At 36.7% G+C, this 21,006-nt stretch overlaps 1 protein-coding gene across 1 annotated transcript; it reads left to right on the top strand.

The window, feature by feature from the left end:
* Nucleotides 1–443: 443 nt before the first annotated feature.
* Nucleotides 444–17,905, top strand: LOC122660969 (kinetochore-associated protein KNL-2 homolog). Its single transcript, XM_043856273.1, has 12 exons — nucleotides 444–579; nucleotides 3,007–3,140; nucleotides 4,801–4,947; nucleotides 5,062–5,147; nucleotides 6,821–6,965; nucleotides 8,343–8,454; nucleotides 8,607–9,868; nucleotides 13,504–13,582; nucleotides 13,711–13,769; nucleotides 17,000–17,054; nucleotides 17,427–17,490; nucleotides 17,822–17,905. The coding sequence occupies exons 1-11, from the start codon at nucleotides 444–446 to the stop codon at nucleotides 17,468–17,470; spliced, it is 2,259 nt and encodes a 752-aa protein (XP_043712208.1). The 3' UTR covers nucleotides 17,471–17,490; nucleotides 17,822–17,905.
* Nucleotides 17,906–21,006: the final 3,101 nt, after the last annotated feature.

Below are 21,006 nucleotides of genomic sequence, written 5' to 3'. Positions count from 1 at the left end.
ACTTGGATGCCAAAGCTCTGGCTTTTTGCTTGTGGTTGTTCTATACCAATGTGCAAGGATTTTAAACTCGGAATTAGGGGGTCGAATTGGTCCCTGCCGATTCAATCCGGGATCGGATCTGCGTCCAGAATTGGTCCCAAAAACTCTAGAATCAACCCCTTAGATCTGAAAACCCAGCCATCCAGTCCCAAAAACCCTAGAAGCGGCTGCTCCGAAATGACCGGAATCAGGATCAGTCACGGCCAATCAACTGATCCGATTCCAAATTTTGAAACTGTGCCAATGTGGGTTCATTAGATCAAACTTGTTTGTAGTTCCATGCTTCAAAATTTACCTGAAGAATCTCTCTTTTTCCTGCGAGTGACCAAAGCGCAATTGTCTTGACAGTCTCCTTTTCCTGTCACACGTCAGGAAATAACTTGGTGTTCATAGGGGGGGTGAAAATGCCACAAGAATGGAAAACAAGAGAATTGTCTGATTTCATTGTTTGCCTTCCTTTCAGATCCTTGAAAACAGAGCCTGTTTTAAGTATCAGCAAGCTTGCTGTGATGGAAGTCCTGATGAAGGGAAGAAACTGTGGTACTTTTTGAGTGGTTCATTCTTTGCAAATTAGTGGCTTCTTGTTATGGGCTTGTGTTATGTGTGTACGGTACGACCCGACCCGATCCGCTTGGAGGAATATTTATATGTTTTTGTGTCTTGTTGTGTAAGCAAGTGAAACAAGTGAGATTTGGGGATTTTCGAGCTAGGGTTTCTAGGTGAGAGTTCTTGTACCGTTTTTAGTGTTCTTGAGAGATATTCATTTGTATCTTCTTCCATTTACATATTGAATCATCTTCAGCTTCGGCTGTAGAAGTAGCACATCGTATTGGTGTGTGAACCACGTTAAATCCGTGTGTCATCTCTGTTTTCTCTGTTTTGTTTGTTCATGTTCCATGGTGTTTGTTTTAACACCTTGGGCCAGTACCATACTACTTGTCTAACTCTTCCTAGTAATTTGAACTAAATTAACATTTTTTTTTGGCTTCTTTGTACATGCTTTCTTGTGATGGAGCTTTAGTTTGCTTCTTGTTCAAGCTTAACAGCTTCTTTGTATTTCTCTAACTACTCACTTGGTTTACTTTTTGTTAATCCCATTAGGCCTTTCTCTGTAATTAGAGTTTTAGTTTTCTTGTTCTTCCTCCACCCACTCCCTGACTCCCTGTATGTAGCATTAAGTCCAAAGCCTGTGGCATACAGGCTTCCTGAATCTGGTAGTGTAGAAGAGTTCACTTCGTTACAGTTCTGTCAAGAGCATAACTCCATCTTGGCTATGGAAGCTCCTAATATAGCTAAGACTTTTTCTAACACCAAGAAGAAACTTTCTCTGAACAATGACTTACATCATTTCCAAATTAATCATAGTAATTTTCTGAAAATATTTATTATATCATTCTAAGAAAGACATCTAGACATCCTAATTGTAACTGTTGTGATCATTTATGCTAGGATCTCAAACGTTTCTAATCCCTTCCCCAATCTCTCATCCATAAGATCACTTACATGAAAAAGAAATAAAGGAAGGAAGAACATGCCTTCCCTCTTTTGGTTATGTTTAGTACTTCATTATAAAGAGTGTGTTTTCTACTCTCCCCCTTCTTGAGACAATTTTCACATCCTCTGTTCCTTATGTGCACAACTTCCTTACTGGATGATTTGTATTCTCCTCCTGTCCCATTTCCTTGGAGAATTTCCTGAAAAGTCTGTTGAATGAGGATCTGCTCTAAATAATGGGCACATGATTAACGCATCAAAGACCATAACTTTTTTTTTTTAATATCATTTTCAAGTAATTTATTAGATACTGGAATCAATGCCGTTTACTGCTTAATATCGAATTCAGATGGATCTATTATAAGTTTTCCAGTGTTACATAAAACGAATCAATAATATTTGATCATGGATTTTCTCCTTGTTACATAAAATTAATTTATACTATTCAGCATCAATTCTGTACTTGTACCCAAGAAAATTTTCTCCTTTCTATTGCTATTATATTTTTCATATTTTGGCGAAACAGAAGAACCAGAAGCATATCTTTTAAAGTAACAGCACATGTATGCCACAACCATACTTATAACTTCCCATCTGTTCTTCATCTAAAATATTTTCATGCTTTCTAGGGGTATGGGTTGGCCTTCTCATACATCAGTTTAAACATTCCACACAAGAAAACACCCAAAAATATTAGTATCGATATAGGATATATACTTGGCATTGGGGTGATATGGATATCCTTAGAATCTGATTCTCTCAACAATTATGCTTAAAGCTCATTTACAGGCAGGTTTTGCTGACAGTGAGTAATAAACAAACCAATGGAGCAAAATTGTAATAGATTTTTTTTAGTGCATTAAGATTTGCTGCATATCTGTGTACGAGCTTATGTTAGTTCATTGATTTCTCCAGATGATATTGTTCACAAGACCCCAGGAGGGCATTGTGTTATTACAACCTCAAGAGTCTAGAGCCTCTCTTACCTTTGTCACTACTAGCAGTCTTACTTATTTCCTTTGCTGTCATGGATAAGCAAGAAACAGGATAATGTTATCATGTCTAACAATCAACCAAAAGATCCATCTCAAGGCATTATACCTATACTCCCCTACTTTATTCTATGATAATGCAAATGCAGAACAGATGAGTGTTTGAAATATTGTGTTTGCAGGTGAGAACGGCATGAAGAGGGTTGGAAAGCAAGAGAATTTCCTCAAGTGTAAGACTCCTTTTGAAGCTGGGTGATGTCCAACTAAATGAAATTATCAGTTTACCTGCAAGCACAATCTTAACTGCGGATTGTTTTCCTTTTACTAAAAGGACACAGCCTCTTTTTGAAAGCAGGGGTAAGGCTGTATACATTATGACCTTCCCAGACCCCAAAGTGGTGGGAGCCTCTGGCACTGGGTACGCCTTTTGAGCACCTAAATTTATGTATTACAGGTGTTCTCAATTTTAATGTGAATTCAGGGATTGGGAGTGTGAGAATTGCCCCTAGCAATGCTGCTGCGAGACAAAGAACCAACTTTGTGCAAGGAAAACAATCTTTCTCCCCACCCTCCCTAATGATGGAGTTACAGGCAAAGATGAAGACCGATCACAATGTGTGTCACAGGCTCTTCACATACTGGAACACAGTGACAAGTCATAAAATAGAATGATGAATATAAAACAATGACCATATTATCAACTAGAAGGTGATAATAACTATATGAGAATAAGACTGTTATACTGCCCTTATACAGATTCCTTTAACATAATAAAATGTGGGCCCACATTGACATTATCTCTCCTATTTTGACTGTGTAAGCCCCATATGAACCCATGTGAATGATACCATTTTTCGACCCTTCATTGGTGTAGTGACTGCCCTTGTAGGAAACCCTCTCCCTTAACTATATATGACCCTTTTTCTCTAGGCTTTGTTTGGTTCACATGAATGGATGATTACCGAGCATAAGCAAAGACTAAGAAAAAGAGTCATATATCCAACTGAAATCCAAAAGAGCAATGCTTGGAGGATACTGGGGTGACCTAGATGAAATATGAATCACCTATCAACACACTTGCACTACATTAAATCATGTTTTATGGATTCCCGTGCAGGTAGTGTGGGGATGCTTTCCCATGTCTTCTCAATTCAAACCACGTGGACCTTGCATTGTTACCTTCTCTTCTCTCTGACCATGTGAGTCCTAATTGACGAAACTGTTACCTACATCGTGATTGATGTGGGGTGGAAGATCGTAAGCTATGTGGAAAATCCTTATCCCCTTCTTTATGAGGAAAAATTACACCCACTGTGGATTAAACACCATTACAATTATGTCAAATATCTACGTAAGAGAAAGAAAGGGAAAAAAAACCCGGTCCTTTTAGGTGTCATAATGCCTAATAAAATGTAACGCTTCATTATTTGCCATTTGGCAATATATGGGTCAGTCCATGTGATAGAGGATCACACATATAATTCAATGGCCAAAATCTTAGTCCAAAGTAAGCAACAAAAGTTTTCTCAAACTCTATTTGAAAGTTTAAATAAATTTATTAAAATGCCATCAAATACAGATGAATATAAAATACAAAATGACATCTTGTGTAATTTTAGCTATTTCCTCTGCTCATAGTATGAGTCCGCTCAATAAAGAAAGTGGACGATCATAAGAAATTAATGCCACAGAAGGTGAGAAATAGTTGGCATCAATTGTTGGGGTCGCCATCGCCTAGGTTTTAGCAAACTTTCTATGGTTTTGGGCATCTGGAGCCTGAATCGTTATCCCCTCCAATTTGCTACTAGCTTCAATTCCTCCAATTCCTCATATGGGGCAGAAATGACCACTTTACCCCCTGCCTGAAAACAGTGCCCAAGATGGAGTCCATTCCCCTCGAGGTCCCCGTGAATTGGAGGTGATAATTATTCCTAGGATTTGTACATACTGAGTTGCAGTCTTTCGTTTGGGAATAGGAATGTATATGGCTATTGGTAAAAGTTTGCTTTTGGGAGGAATTCAGAGAAGAAGTTTAGGATAGGGGGGCGTGAGTTAATATATGACAATTATAGGGAAGTTATGTCACACTAATTAGCCCATATTAAATTGAATCCCGTTAACGGATCGTTGGATACTGCCGTATCCGCTCCGTCCAAGGCGGTTCGGAGCATTTGGGTTTCCCGCCACCATAGAGTGATCCTCTTAAATGGATTCGCTTCGCGTTCTTCAATGCATCTGAATTCTGAAAGATTGAAGCGCATTCGTTATTCTACAGAACTCCTACTCTCGTGCATCTTGGTATTTGGTTCATCCAAACACGGTTGGGTTTATGTTCGCCATTCCCATGGCACCGGCTCTTCCTTCTGCTTCAGATCCGGACATTAGCAAGAGCGATACCATTTCCTCCTCATTTCTTAAAACAGTAAGTAAATTACATATTTGCTCAAAATTCTTTTAGGAAAAATCATCTTATTGTGCGAGTGTTTGCAGTTTCTTTGTCTGGGTTCCCATAGACCTTTATTCTTCTTCCGTCCAGGTTTGTTTGGTCGATTGGTGGTTGATTAAAACGGAAAAAGATTTCTGTGGGAAGAGGTTAGCAGTGGGAGGCATCACATCGAAAGAGTAACGCTTTCTTCTCTTTTTAGGGTTTCTTCGTATGGGGTTCTTGTTTTTGTATCCGATTCTAATCCACATTATTTCAGTTGCTAACTATGAGTCATTGGTTAAAAGAGTACCAGAATCTCAAACATGTTAATATCATTTTTTTTGGGTAGAAACATGTTAATATAATGAGAAAATTGGAACTTGTAAGTTTTTTTTTTTTTTTGGGGTGGGGTGGGGGTTTGAATTTAGCTTAGTCATTGGAGTAGCTATGATTGCTTTTTTAAAGCCCCGTCTTCTGCTGGGTTAGTTCTGGCATTATTGGGTAATCCTATGTGATCTTGTCTTGGAAATGCGGCTTTTGCTCATCCCTAGTTGTTGCCTGCTCTGATTTGGGGTCGGACAAGTATTATGCAGCAACCTGGTGGTGAAATGGCATGGAAGGTTGTGTAATGCAAACCCGAGAAGGTAAGCAACCCAAGATCAAATCTGAAAGAGAATAGGGGGAGGTGCTGGACAGCTTGGGTTAGACAGATTTTGTTTAGTTCTGATCCTGTTGTGTTGGCTTTTGAATGATGAAGGTGGTGCTGGTGCAAATGATGGATGATGAATGTTGAATGTTGAAGATAGTAGGATAACTTTGGCAAACTAGAGTCCCACTAGTTACCCAGCCATAGGAGTCCCACCTATGGCCACTGTAGGAATCTCACCTAAGCCCTCTTGACTCGCACAAGAAAATATTCAGATAGTTTGTTATAAAAATTAGTTGGGTGCCTTTGAAATTAGCCCATGGTTTGCATTATATAGTTGAGGGGGGAGGGGGGGAGGCTTTAAAAGCCTCGAGTACATCAAGTAGCATTAAAGTAGACTCTTAGAATTCTAAAACCCTTTTGGAATTCCCCATACATATTTGCCCCCAAGACATAAAAAACTGTCCACAAGAAGTCAAAGTGAAAAGACCAAAGCAAAATTAAAACTCAGCACTAGACTCATTGACTACTATTTAGAAGACTGAAAAGACTAATTAATAGTCCTAGGAAATATGAAAAGACTCTTTGAAAACCAATAGGGCCTTCATAACTACTTTCTAAGGACATAATAGAATTTGTTGAAGCTGTTGCCATGTGGATTCCACTTCCCAAAAAGCACGCAAGGCTAGGCCTTGGGCTGGCGGCTACATTTCGTCTTAGCCCCTTTTTTTCTTTTCTTTCTTTTCTTGGTGTGTCTGTAACAGCCGGATTCTCCTGCATCATTGTGCCTCAAGTTTGACGACCGATTTTTAACCACATGGACATGTAGTAATCTGCTCTCTTTTTTCCCATTATATTGGAAGGCACTAGTTCATAATTTGAAAATTAAAACAAATTGATCACCAAAAGGACTATAAAAATTATGTCTGTTCATTTCTTAAAGTTCTAAATAACCTTATTGTAAATAATTTTCCGCTTATGACTGAATCCATGCTTATGTATAACAAATTTTGCATGCCAACACGTGAAAATAGGTTGGTGTCATTTTCAAGTGGTTGCCCATGCCCCTTGATGTGCTTTACTACTACTGCACTTTTTTCATTCTCTTGTACTTGTGAATTTCAGCCAGTTGAAACTGCTCCACTTACGTGAATTAAGTTTAAACTGTGAACAAAATGATTATTAACTGTATCATTCACAAACTCATTAAGTATTATATCATAGGCAACAAGCAGTTCGAGCCTTTTCCTCTTCTCCAATTTTCAAGAAATATGATGCATTCACTCTAGAGACAGCTGATGGAATCACTGTAATGGTCAAGGGCCTTATAAATAGAGATCGCACACTTCAAAATGGTTTCCCCTCTGAGGTTTGAAACTTATTCCCTTGTATCTCTGTGTGTGTGTGAACGTGTGACCACGTTTTCAGTTAAATTTATTTTTCTTTGGAGCTTGCTAAGACAATGTTCATATTTGAGATTCAGTTTCCATTAGTTATTTAAATTTAGTTTTGGGTAAATTTCAGCTGGTGTACCTAACATTTAGAAAAATTACGTCTATGGTACCTCATGTTATGTTTGGCACACTTTTTTCCTCTCTGTTCTATGATGTGCTTCTCTTCCCCCTGAGATATCAGAGAGAGAGAGAGAGAGAGGGGGGGTATCCCAAACTTAGTTTTTTCAAACATGAGGTATACTAAGCATAGTTTCTCTAAACGTTAGGTACCCCAAGTTGCTTTTACCCATTAGTGTTTTAAAGTAACACATTAACAACCATGGGGTTTTAGCCTGTCCTGTAAAGTACTCAAGATATCTATGTATTTGTTAAAACTTAAGGAGAAAAACTACTTTGGGAAGGACTTTTGGATTGTAATAATTCTGGTTGGGACCCACCTCAGTGTATGGTTTAGATATAAAATGGACTACCTGATCTTTTCAGTTCGCTTTCAATGGGATTTTCATTTCTTCTTGACCGCAAATTAAACTTTCTCAAGATTTAAGGTTTCATTATCCTTACATAAGTAAATAAATTTTTGTTACTAAAGAAACTTAAAATTTACGTAATTAAGAAGATAACATCAATGACACTGCATTCTTGATTAACCTATTAATTAGTAATGGAAAAATAAATAAAGTCCTATGACAGAAAATTTGTACCAATTACTACTTGTTAGTATTATCTGTCACTGATAAATTAAACTCTTACATCTCAACAGAGCCTTGGTAACCGTCACCAACCCCTTAGAAAAGAAAAGAAAAAGAAAGAAACCTTTATTTGTAACTGTTATACTATAGTAATCTGCAACCCCTCCCCCAAAAAAAAAAAAAAAAAAAAAAAAAAAGAAGGAAAAAGCCTACTTGCAAGTGTTGTAGTGTTGAAGAGAGCTAATATAGAACCAATTTTTTTTGTACCAAAAATGATTTAGTGGTAGAAAATTCTAATAATTTAATTATCTAATGGAAACTGAAGTCATACATATGTGAAAATAGTTACTACAGCAATCATTTATATCCTATATGTTGTTCCTAAAAATATTATGTAAAAACATGTTGCTAAATTTATTAATTTAATCCTATTACAGTCTATGTTCTCATTCTTTGAAGATTATCACTTGCAGTGTTGCTTATGTGTATTTGCCACAAGAAGTAGTGAAATGTATCATAAAATTGAAGCATTGTTAGTAACAATATGATCATTACATATCTCTTCCCCTTCCCTAAATGGAGTCTGATCCAAACTGCAAACAGGTCTGCAGTCATTTCTTATTTGGATTTCCTTATGATTGGGAGACATATTCAGGTGAATATTTTCATAGAGAATCCACCATCTCAAATGTTCCATTGAACAGCCCTGTTTATGGTGAGTTGAACCATGCCTTTAGAAAATTGTGGAAGTTGTACTCTACCAGCTCATCTATATGGTTTTCCAGTGATTAGATTGCATGATAGTTTAATTTCCATCCGTGGTTGTTCTAAGTCTTTGCTAATGGGATTTCTGCCACACTGTGCTAGGAGAATGCAATGATGATACGAGGAATAGTGAAGAAATATCAAATTCTGGAAACTGTAGCTGTGAGGCCATTGAGGATAAGGTTCCTTCAGTACCAATAAGCTCTAATGTGAAAAATATTAGGCCGTCGAAGGTCAATGTCTTGGTGCAACTTGAACCTCCTACTAATTTTCCTGCAGTATCATCTAGAAAGCTGACAGTCTCAAACGGCAATGGAAAACATAGCACAAAAAACAAAAATGAAGATGGCTCAAAGGGTAAAGATGAGATTAGAAGAGTTGATCTTGTTGAAGAGGCATTAAGTGGTGGAAATATCTCCGGTTTTGCTAGAAGAGGCCTTAAAGGAACTGCAGAACAATCTTTGGTTACCACACCAAATATTGTGCGTTCCAAAATTTCAAAAAGAAGCGTGGATCCTACGGTGGTAATTGGTTTAAAAATGAATGTTAGTTCTCCATCTGATCTTAAACAAAATAAATATCCTGATAGAAGAGTAAGTGACAGATTGAAAAATCTAAAAAGTTACCAGAAAGAAAATTCAGATTCTACCTTATATTTGACAAATGAAGACAATAAACCAAATTCTATGATAGAGACCTTTGATAATCCAACTGCAGAAAAGATGGCTGCTGGAAAGAGTGAACCAACCAAAAACCCTTCTGGACGCAAAACAAACAGTTCTAAGGGAATTCATCGTCACTCTGGAACCAGACAATCAAGTTATGGTCTGAGGAACCTGAAGAATAAATTCAATAAGGACCAAGCAGCTGGCTATAGTCATGAAACTGAAACAGATGAGGTCAACCCTGTCTCAGTGGATTCTGTATTGGTAAATAATATTACAAAAGATATAGGTCACAAATCAAAGCGTAAAAGTGCCCTTGATCTGCCTGATGTTGGTCTTAAAGAGATGAAGGCTGGGGAAGTAGACAGTATGTATCAACAACATTGGACCCAGCTAGACAACATGTCTTCTCTCTCCCCTGAGTCTGTTAAAGAACCAGAGTGTCTGATTGTTACCGATCAAGGCAATTCAGAGACTACCAACCAAATTGAAGACAAAGAACCAGATTGCGTGAAAGCTACAGACTGTAGTGGTGCAGAGAGTACCAACCAAGTTGAAGACTCTTGGTCTCCCATTACGTCTGGTGATGTGAAGCATACTGATTACCTAAAGCTCTCAGCTGGAGCGGGAGAAAGGAGCACGGAAGAACTAAGTACATCTGGGAAAAAAACAAAGAGGAAACTGGATTACAATCCACACGTAAGCTATCGTTGGGACTGATTTCTTTTTGCAGTTTCATCGTATTCCCCATCTTAGTGTTTTCATGAGAATATAAATAACAGTTCACGTTCTGTTGCAAACCTTGAAATGCATAACACTGTTGTTTGTTAATAGTAGATTACTGTTGCCTTCTCATGCTTTAGGACTCAAATCGTATGATATCTTTGTTTGGAAGGTTAAGATCTCAACTTCCTGTGTAAGCAATGGACTTAGCTTACATCAGGTCAATTTTCGTGCTTCCACTTAGAAAGCTTATTTGTTCAAGTAGACAGGAAATCAACCACCAAGTAGCTATGAAATGCTCATCCTTTGTATGGATGTGTTATGGACGTGTTTTGATCCTATGCCCTTAACACACAAACTTTTCCAACTGTGAAAGCGGGACTTTCTCACCCCACCCTCTTCCACACTGGGGGTGGGGGGTGGGGAGGAGGAAAAGGTAAGCCCAATCCATTCTGTTTCGTTTCACCCTCCTATGTAATGTAACCTGCTACTAAGTTTCTTGACATATGTGTTTCCTTGGGTAATATCCAAGCTCAGGTTACCTAAGAAAACCTGCACATTATTTTGACGTTGTATAAAACAAATTAGTTAAAAGAGGTGACATGGCTTTTGCTTTTTCAAATAAGCTTCGACCACATTCAGCCATTTACACTTAAGATTTTCAATATGGGTGAGGGGTAGGCAGGATTGAACTGTATGAGGGCTCTCTTCTACCCTTTAGCTTATGATGTAGATTTTGTTCCTGTAGTTGATGCTCTTGTATTTATTTGGGGTAGCAGCCTCTTTTACTCTTTTTCTTAAAAAGAATTATTGAAAAAGGGTGTACCCAGTCCCAGTGCACAAGGCTCCCACCACTGTGGAGTCTGGGGAGGGTCATAATGTAAGAAGCCTTACCCCCACTTTACGGAGAGGCTGTTTCTCAACTTGTACCCGCAACCACTAGGTCGCAATGGAGTAACCTTATCATTGTGCTGAGGTCTGCTCTCTTTTTAAAAGAGAAAATTACTTGGACACCCCCTGTACTATAGCCATTTTGCTTATGATTACCAACGTTTGAAACAATTACTTGACACCCCTTGAAACTTGACGGTGTTAGTCTGCTGTTAGTGTTTAATTGGAAATGTCCATTTTACCCTTGTCACTTATTCAATAGAAAACAACGAAATTGACAAATTTACCCCCCTTCTCCTTCTTCTTCTTCTTCTCTTCCTCATGCAACCCCACTGCCCCTACCTCCTACTGATTTCAAACCCTAATCGATTTCAAAAAATTTCTTTTTTCTTAAACAAATTTCAAATCAAAATAACCCAAAACCCTTAATCGATTTTCAAATTAAGAGTGTGAATCTGAAAATCGATTAAGATTCAAACCTTTAATGGTAACTAGAATCAAACTTATTCACCTACAAGAGGAACTGTAATCAGAAGTGGACCGGTAGGAAAGGATGCCCATGTTCACGAACTGTATTTCCTCTTTCTTGTCCGATCCTGGATCTGGGCCAGCATTGACAAGAGTATTTGGATTTTTGCCAAATGAAATATCTAATTTTGGCTACACTAAACCTTGTTTCTATCGTAATCCTCACACAGACACATAGACCCAAAAAACTAAGCTGATTTGTGAGTGGTATTAGTGTGATGGGTTCTTTCGAATCGGATACTTTAAGTGTACATGTTAAGCTTTCGCTTTCCCCTTCATATATGGGTTGGTGATGAACTAATAATGTAATGATGGCATCCACTTCCTCAGAAAATTAAGGAAGAGAACTAAAAGTTCTGGATTTCAATCCAATAAAACACATGTCAATATGAAGATGAAAAGAGGAGAAGTAGAAGTAAAAGCCAAAGTGTCCTATCAATGTGAAAGGTACTTAGATATTTGTCTCTGCAAATGTCGCCGGAAAAATAGAATCAAAGCTCCGATTCAGCAAAGAACAGAGACAGAGGTAAAGTGTAAGAGAGAGAGAGAGAGAGAGAGAGCAAGACAAGTAATCATGTAGAACTTTCAAACCCTTAATGGTTTTTGAAACAGCAGCCATGGTTGTCCATTTCTTTTTTTTTTTTGTTGCAGGAAGAAGAAGAAGAAGGGGTAAATATGTCACTTCACTACACCTTAAGGGTAGTTTAGGTATTTAAAAAAAAAAATTAACCCATGGTAACGGTGACTGACTAACGGACAGGGCTACTTGAAAGAAATGGTAAACTGCAGGGGGTGTTCAAGTAATTGTTTCAAATGTTAGGGAGACTAAGTAATTAGGCCATAGTATAGGGGGTGTCCAAGTAATTTTCGCTTTTTAAAAAGAATTATTAAACAATAAAATTTCTCTTATTCAAATCCTGCTAACAAAATATATTTTGTTTATGTATGGTCTGAACTTTTATTTTCTAGGGTAGAACATTTCTGCTATAAACTAGTTACTTTTTTTTTTTTTGTGATCTTTGGTGCATAATCATAGGCAATGGCTTCTGCAATATTAAATGATACAACTTTTATTTTTGTGACGATGTTATGCAGCACAATGTAAAACCCCTGTGTTTTATGGACTCTGATGTAGGAGTGTCTTTATGATGTTAATTTATTACTTTCTTCAATTATGAAGTTAACTATTTTGGTAAGTAGAGATTTACTATATCTATTGGGACTCCCAGTTTTACTATTTTTAGTAAGTTTGATTTTTACTATTTTTAGTAAGCTTCTTTTTTGAGTCTTATTCACTTAAAGTTTAATTAGGGGTCAATTTTTGGATCCTATTATTATAGAGTTGGTATCTTTTCCTTATCATAGTATTAGAAGCGCTACTTGAATTGGTATTGTTTTGTTTGTTATGGTTCTCTTCAGCACTCTTCATGATGAATAGTTTCCTCTCCTTATTGCTTCTTCAAATTTTCTGCAATACATTACTGTAAATAAATTCCTTGTTCATTCTTTAGCCTTTTATTTAAGGCTGCTTACTGGTTTTTTCAATTGGGCATGCTTCTTGTGGACAATTGCATGCTGTACTATGTTGCTTAAGTTCCCAGTAACAAATAGATAAAATCAAGTAAATCAACTTTCTAGAACTAAGTAGGAAGAGAACTGCACACAAATTACATAGGATAAAAGTGGATTTCAATACCAATTCTTCATTGACTTCCAGAGTAATTGGGCGACTCAATAGATCAGGCTGTGTTGCATTGAAATAATTCTTAGTAGAATAAGGATTCCTTTTGGAAACCCAGTTATAAGTATTAATACACCTCCAATTTTTTATGATATCTTTGGTTTTTTTGATGTTAATCGATCTCATAATATCACACAGAACCCAAGAAGTGGATTTCAGACACTGTCGATTCTGCAGTCCTGAATTCTGAGCATGTCAAAGTTACATTTGGGAATATGTGACCAATGGTGCAATGCCATTTCAAAGTATTTGTGGAAAATTGGGCCTATGTGATATTTATGCACCAGGTTAAGGGGATTTTTGGGAATATGTAACATATTAAGGGTATATGTTTCATATCTGTGCTTGAGCTTTCTTTGTCATATGCTATGTGGTCTTACTTTCTTCCCTGAAACTTCAGATCTATGTCCCACATTATAACTAAACCAACTTTTTTGTTTATTTTATTTAGGCATGTTCTACTCATCACAGGATGAAGGAATGTTCTATTGTCTCTCCAGAATCTCTCAGTAATAGAAGATCTAAATTGGGTAACTTATATACTGAATTAAGTCTTATGCAGTCTTAAATTCCATGGTCTATGTTCTTCGGTTAAATCAGTATGTTCCATCTAGATTTCCCATGCGAATCTGCTTAATGTACTTGAATAATCTTGCAGGGCGAGTACTTCTTCCTCCTCTAGCTTTCTGGGATAACCAGCACGTAGTGTATGATGCGGTTTGTGATACATGCTCTTATCTCTTGCGTTGATGGCTACGTTCATGTTTATTAGCAGTTAGGCACATGCAATACTGCACATGGTTTAAGAAAAAAATTAAGAAAATGCAGAAAAACTTTTAAGCTTAGTCAGTTTACACGAAGAGGTTGTTTACATGCTTTCCTACGAGGGTTGTTTACATTTCATCTTGTTAGAAAGTTAAACAACCATATAACTTTCTAACAAGATGAAAATATAACTTTCTAAAAAAAAAATTTGAGTAAATTTTATATATAACTTTCTAACAAGTTTCATATCTAAAAATTTTTTATGATAGACAACTACTTTCATATGACTGTTTTTAAATTTAAAAAATTTATCTATTAACAATTTTAAATACAAATTTACTCTAAAAATGAAAGTTGCTGTAAATTTTTCATGATTAAAGTCTGATGATAACTCTTCAGATATTCATGAAGATGAAGTCTTTCTCCGTCACCTTCCCCTTTTTTCCTTCAACTTGATGCATTAAGACCATCTTATGTTTCCCTCTCCCCCCCCCCCCTTTTTTTTTTTTTTTTTTTTTTTTTGTCTTATTGCCTTTTCAGGTTTGCTTTTCTGGTCGATTAGCTGGACCAAAAGTTTCAAGAAGATAATGTAGTATCATAATAAATGACTTCTGCTATATAATGTTGTATCCCTTTGTACACAACTGGCACTTTCTTTAAATGTGTGACAGCCATGTCTAGTATTCCATGCATTTTGACTACACCTGAACTCTGAAATTCATTCCAGATCAAAATGGCCTTTATACGTATGCCATTTTTCTTGGTTGGAGTCTTTTTGGACACCTCTGATTTTGTTTGCTTCCTGAATCTTGCACCTGTTCTAACAGATCCTGAATCATCAAATGGAGATCTGTTGATTTTTTTATTTTTTTTTAAAGCAGGGACTATTTATGGAAATTGTTTTTCTCTCTGTGAGAATGACAATTCTGGCTTCAAGCCAGTTAGAAAAGCACGAACATCTTGGTCGCTGATAACTTAATGTACCTGTAATTGGACTGCGATCTGTTCAGCTACCGATACATAATCATCTAGATTTATTGCATTGTAGAAGTAATAGCTCTAGTTTGTAGAGTCCAAATCCATTTTCCACATCTACTTGCCCAAAATGAGTGATAAGGTTCTAGAAGCCTAAGGGATTAGGTTCAGAAACTCAGATTAAACCAGAATCGCAGTGACATAAAAATGACCAGAATTGTAGAAAACTTGATAATAGAAGACCAACAATTGAGATGGATGTAATCTTCTGATATGAAGTTAAAAACATAACCAGAAAAACTCCTCAAAAGATGATTTGAATCCAACAGCCAGGTTAGAAGTTATAATAGTTTCTTCTTGAGATAGGAAACCCAAAAACCCTAAGATTGATGGAGTTAAGAACATTTACTGTATAACTGAAACACATCAGTTTTCAAAGGGCTAGTATCAATGATAAAACAATAACAGATTTTTTGATATCTCACAGCAACTAATAGGTAATCGCTGCAGGAGTTAATGGATCAAATAAACACAGAGATTGATGGGAAGAGTTCCAGATTTATGGGACTCTACTGACTTCTGATTTGAAAACCAAAACTGTAGATAAGCTTAGATTTGCTTGCAGTTTCTGAATCCAAGGTTAGGATTTGGTTCTCAGCTATGTAAAGTTCAAAACTGGAGTTTAAAAAAATTGGGATGCTGTAAAACAGAAAAAGAAACTGTACTTGAAGAATAATGGAGAAGAAAGGGTGAAGAAGAAGATATGAACTCTGCTTCCCGCTGAGAACTTGTTGGAGTCCCACCAACTGAATCTTGAAATCCCACTAAGGGTTGCTGCTGAATCTTGCAGTTGCTTGTTTGAAGCACACAAAACTATAGTAAAAAGCCATCTTTATTAAAACCATAGTTTAAAATCTCGCGATATCTCGGTATCTCGGGCTAGTCGAGATGGCCGAAATATCCGAAATATACTGAAATATCGCCGAAATATGGTATTTTTTCTGCCATATTTCGGCACTCCATCTCGGTGGGTTTTTGGTCATATCAAGGCCTAATACTTCATGTACACCCTTATTTAAGCTAAATAAACACATTTAACCCTTCATATTGCAAAAAAAATGAACTCAAAGTGGTGTTTTGGGTTTGCACCCTTGATTGACAGTATACGGTCACCGACCCTGATGTATAAATAGTTAACTACACATTGATTAGGTACTAAAAGACATAAGAAATTTAAACAAAGTAATGAATCAAAAATAACTCATAACTCATAACTCATAAACTCCATAATAGTCAACGGTTCAATACTCAATAGTCAATACATAAAGTCACAAGTTCACAACTCACAAGAGTGCAAGATTCATAAGACATGTCACTAAATATCGCCGAAATATCACGAAATATCACCGAAATATGAACTTTTTTCATTTCGCCTTGCCATTTCGTGTCGGTACTGTTGAGATTTCCGAAATATCCCAATATATCGGCGATATTTCGCGAAATCTTGAACCATTTAAAACATAAAATTGTATGGAGCCCTATGACACTTACATCAATATATAGAAACTAAAAGTGTACTTGCAATAGGAAAGAAAAGGGTACTTAAATTAGGAAAGAAAGAAATAGGAAATTCCATCCATCATAGGAATAGATGTTCCTTATAAGTTATAACTAAAACTCTATCCAATCCTTAACAACCAAGGAAATAACAATTACTTAATGAAATAAAATACTCAAACTAAACTAATAAAGTAAATCCCGTATACCTAGCTCCTACCCATATTTTAGGCCCATTAAAGTGGTCTATCAGATGAAAATCCGTTGGACTAAAGGCTCAACACATATATAACCCAACCCAAGGCTTATTTCCGCTAAAATAAGCCTGATTCTGTGTTTCATCTGCATCAATGAGTTCATGGAATTGCCAAAATTTGATGTTTCCTTATCCTGGTGGCTCTAATCACTGACTTTGGCCTTCATTTTTTCTATGTTGACTCTTCCTATCTTCTTCCTTTTCCTCCCTCCCCCCCCCCCCCCGACATCTGCATTGGGGCTTTCTTGAGTCACTCATTTGCCTTCTGCTTTGACTGCACCTGATGTTCCGCATAATATTGTCCAACACTTATTTATGTTGTATGAACTAAAAGGTCCTTTGATAATGGCACAGATTAAGAGGGATGCTGTAACGATTTTTTTATTCATTGCAGGATGGTCATATTATTGGAATTCGGAATGGCCTGACAAAAGGAGAATCTTCTGCAGGTTTGTGTCATTCCGGCAGATTGAAAACCTAGCAGATATTTTTTTGTGGCTGAAAATTAGAATATGTACATTTATTTTCCTTGCCTTGCTGGTATATACATCAGACATGCATGTATAATACCGTTGTGGGTTATTATCTATGCACTAATGATCTCTTACACGTCCGATTTCCCCTTCTGTTTCTATACATAGCGTTCTTTTTCCCCTTCAGTTTTCACTTTGCAAAATTTCTTACTTTTCTATACATTGATAATTTGCAGTGTGTATGGTGCTTTTTTTTTCAAGAAAATTTACTTGTGTAAATTAGACGACTATAGTGATCTATTATTAACATTCTTGGGGGAGCTGACATTGTTGTTTTATGATTGGCAGGAAGTAAATCAGGGGCCATGAAAAGGAAAAAGAGACTCATATGAGTTTTAGGGACAGTTCACCATTCATCAACATGGAACCACTCAATCCCAGAAAGGTGAAAATTTTTCCAAGTTAATGTATTGACTGATTAAGAATATAGCTAAAATGCACATGAAACATAGATTATCAAAATATGGAAGTTAAAAAAAAGAGTTACTATAAGAAATGATGAAATACAGATTGTTTGAAGTGGGGGGAGGGGGTGGTGGGAGAAAATGGAAGTGTTTGTAAAAAGATGTGTAGATGAGAGATAATAATTTACATCAAATGCAGTAGTGTGGATGGGATAACAGATTGGAAATACTTTTTACTTAATGGTTGCTTTTTGAGGAGAATGAGGAGTGTGGCTCATGTTCTCCATTGGAATTTTCATCTGGAGATTGTGTGCAGGTTTCTTGCTCTTGTTGACGTGTAGTGGATAAACTGTGGCCTTAGATTTTGAGCGTTTTGACTACACTTGGCATTCGTGGTACTTGTTGGTTTCTGCTATCAAAAGTGCATGCGGGAAGTAGAGGTTGTTGCCTTCTGAGGACAACTATTACAATCCAGACATGGTGAAATGCAATGTGAAGCAGATACTGATGAATATATCTGTTTTGAAGTAGTTTAGAAATGAAAATTGGTAGTATGTTTTTGGTTTTGTGACTCCATTCTCAGTTGCAGTCTGGGTTACTATATGGTAAAGTGTTGCATAGCTCATGTTCTTGGTTGGATGGATCATGGATATACTTTCGTTGAACACTCATTTTATGTGCAAGGAAACTGCTTCTTCCTTTTTCAACAAAATTACTTGCAATAAAATAAAGGGATTGAGTTCGCTGTCTGGCTGCATAGTGTATGCTAGTGCCTCTGTGTCTATCTTTCTCCTCTATAATAGAATGCAGATATGTCATTTCATAGGATGGAAGAGAGAGAGATAGACACAGGGAGGCACTAGTAACGCTATGCAACCAGACAGGGAACTCAATCCCTTTATTTTATTGCAAGTAATTTTATTGAAAAAGGATACCGGATTGGCATCATGATTGGATCAGTCGACATCGATACTGAAACCTGACCAATACCGGATTGGTGTTACCATGGTTTTAGGGGTAAAATAGTATTTTAAAAAAAAAGAATAGAAAAAGACACCGGAACCTTGGGGGAAAACCGTTGGACCCAGATGATATAACTGATATGTATTGGTATCAATTTCAGAATCCATCGATACCCGATCCGATACCAAATCATATCTATAGTTACATGCCAAAAGGTTAGTTGACTCCAAACTTGATAATCGAGAATTCTCCTTGAATCCTTCTTGCTAAGGGTGTCAATTTGGGACCGGAACCGGAAACCGTCCCAATATCATCCTGTTAAAATCTGATATCGGACCGTCTCATTAGTAAATGGGACGGTACTGGTATCTGATTTTGGTACCGAATGATAAATGAGACGGGACGGTTCTGGGACGGGACTCCCAATGTTACCAGTACAGAAACTACTAGTATCGTTTAAAAAAGAATATATAAGATCTTTTTAAAAAAGAAAAAGAAAAAGGAAAGGGTATTAAAATTACGATTCATTAGGATTTCACTAATTACCTTTTGAATATGAAGATGAACAATAGGTTAACAGCCATAGCTTGAAGACTCTCCTTAACCTACTACAGTGCTATTCCCTTCTCCCGCCTCCTTCGACCAACTACAACTACCAGGTTCTTCCTTTTTGCACTTCGTACTTCGTACCATACTACCATGTGACATGTGTGATAAATAGAGTTTTGTTTGGAAAAATCAAAGAGGAAACACAATGGGATTCTTCCATTTTGTAGGACTTCTTTAGATTTAAAAAAATGAGAAGCTTATTACATGTGATCTTAGGGAGTTTGAAGAAGGAAAACTATGATTTTCTTTATAAAAAGCAGTAGACAACTTAGATTTCATGATAATGAAAAAATTCCACAACACTAATAAATCCGCCTTGTTAGAAACAATTAAACTTCTTCTCCCTTTTTCTACAGTGCCTAGAACCGTTTAAGAACCGATACCATCCCGTCCCGCTAGTAATCGGGACTGGGATCTAGGTTTGGTCCCGTTAACTAAATGGAATGGTACTGGAATTGGCACTTTTGGTATTAGTACCAGTACCGTCCCATCCCAAATACCGGGAACCGTCCCAATTGACACCCTTACTTCTTGCCTCTGCTTCTTCTTCCTTTTCTATTTTTCATAACTTGGAAGTGGGAAGCACACATTTGAGATTTGACCATTTCAATGTCTAAATAACAAGACCCTTTTCAGCTTCCTTGATTCGCGGCCGAGTTGAACCAGACCCAACCTTTGGGTAGTCCAACTTGGACAAAAACGGGTTGGGCTCGTGTTAGTCCGGATCCAAGTTGTGTCCCAAATAAAATGTATCAAAGACTTGAGATTTAAATAGAGACTTAAAAAATTCATATTCGGTCGGCTTCGTATCCATTTATTCTGATATTTATCTCGAATTGGATATAAAATATGAATTTGGATGCCTGTCTTAGCTAAAAATGAATTTGGATGCCTTGTGGTATCTAGATGGTAATTGAATAAAGATTCACATCTTATAATAAGATACCTCTACCCCTTTATTTTAAGGAGGAGAGAGATAGACACATGGGAGTGCTGACGCAGGCCACACTCCCAGACAGAAAACCGTTTCCCAATTTAATAACACAGATAAATTTTTCTGAGAGCCGTTGGGTAGGCTACACTTGCACCTTTATGTCTATCTCATTTCTCTTCATATGAAATGACCTCGTTGCCCTCCAAATATGGTACTATTTTGCCAAACCTCATTGGTTCGCTCCTCTATGTCGCTTGCTCATTCCCAACATATAAATTATACAATAATTTATGCTTGATGATTTTTCCATTATATATTCTATAATTGTTTATATTTCCACACAGTAGAAGTAATTGTGTTTATTTTGTTTTTTTGGGATTTTCTTATTGTCACCTTTAAGGTGTCAAATAATTTTTAACATTTTTTTTCCGGTCCTTTTAGTATAACATATTTTAGTATGTCATTTCACATGTGTACTCGAAAAATGTAAGATAATAACTACTTTTGATAATGACATTAATAGAAGCCAATTTCAAATTATTTAAAAAGCCTTTTTTATTCCTACCTTAAATAAATTTTGTATATAATTTAAATTTTTTTTAATTTAATTGTATATACTTTGAATTGTCTTCATCCAATTCATGGTAGACTAGTTCTTGGACTGGAAATATCAATTACATAAAAGCTAAGGTCAATGGGATGGGTGGCTGCCACTCATTGTGATTATTCACCATTTATGCCATAATGATCAAGTAAATAGTCAAATACTACAAGGTTATTTTAGTAATAAAGTGAGCGGATGGTAAGGATGATAAGGCAAGTATATCTGGACGACCCATGTAGTTGTGCCAAGTGGCAAATCTAATATGCTGAAATTTTATCAACAAGTTACGGTGTCAGTGGGTCGGGTTTTAAAACCCCTGTCAAACCCTAAGTTCTCTTAACTCAGTTCAGGCTC

The sequence above is a fragment of the Telopea speciosissima genome, chromosome 1 (genome assembly GCF_018873765.1).
Source record: "Telopea speciosissima isolate NSW1024214 ecotype Mountain lineage chromosome 1, Tspe_v1, whole genome shotgun sequence".
NCBI classification, from domain to species: Eukaryota; Viridiplantae; Streptophyta; class Magnoliopsida; order Proteales; family Proteaceae; genus Telopea; species Telopea speciosissima.
Note: the sequence above shows the minus strand (reverse complement) of the source record. Positions and strands in the feature narration are given on the sequence as shown.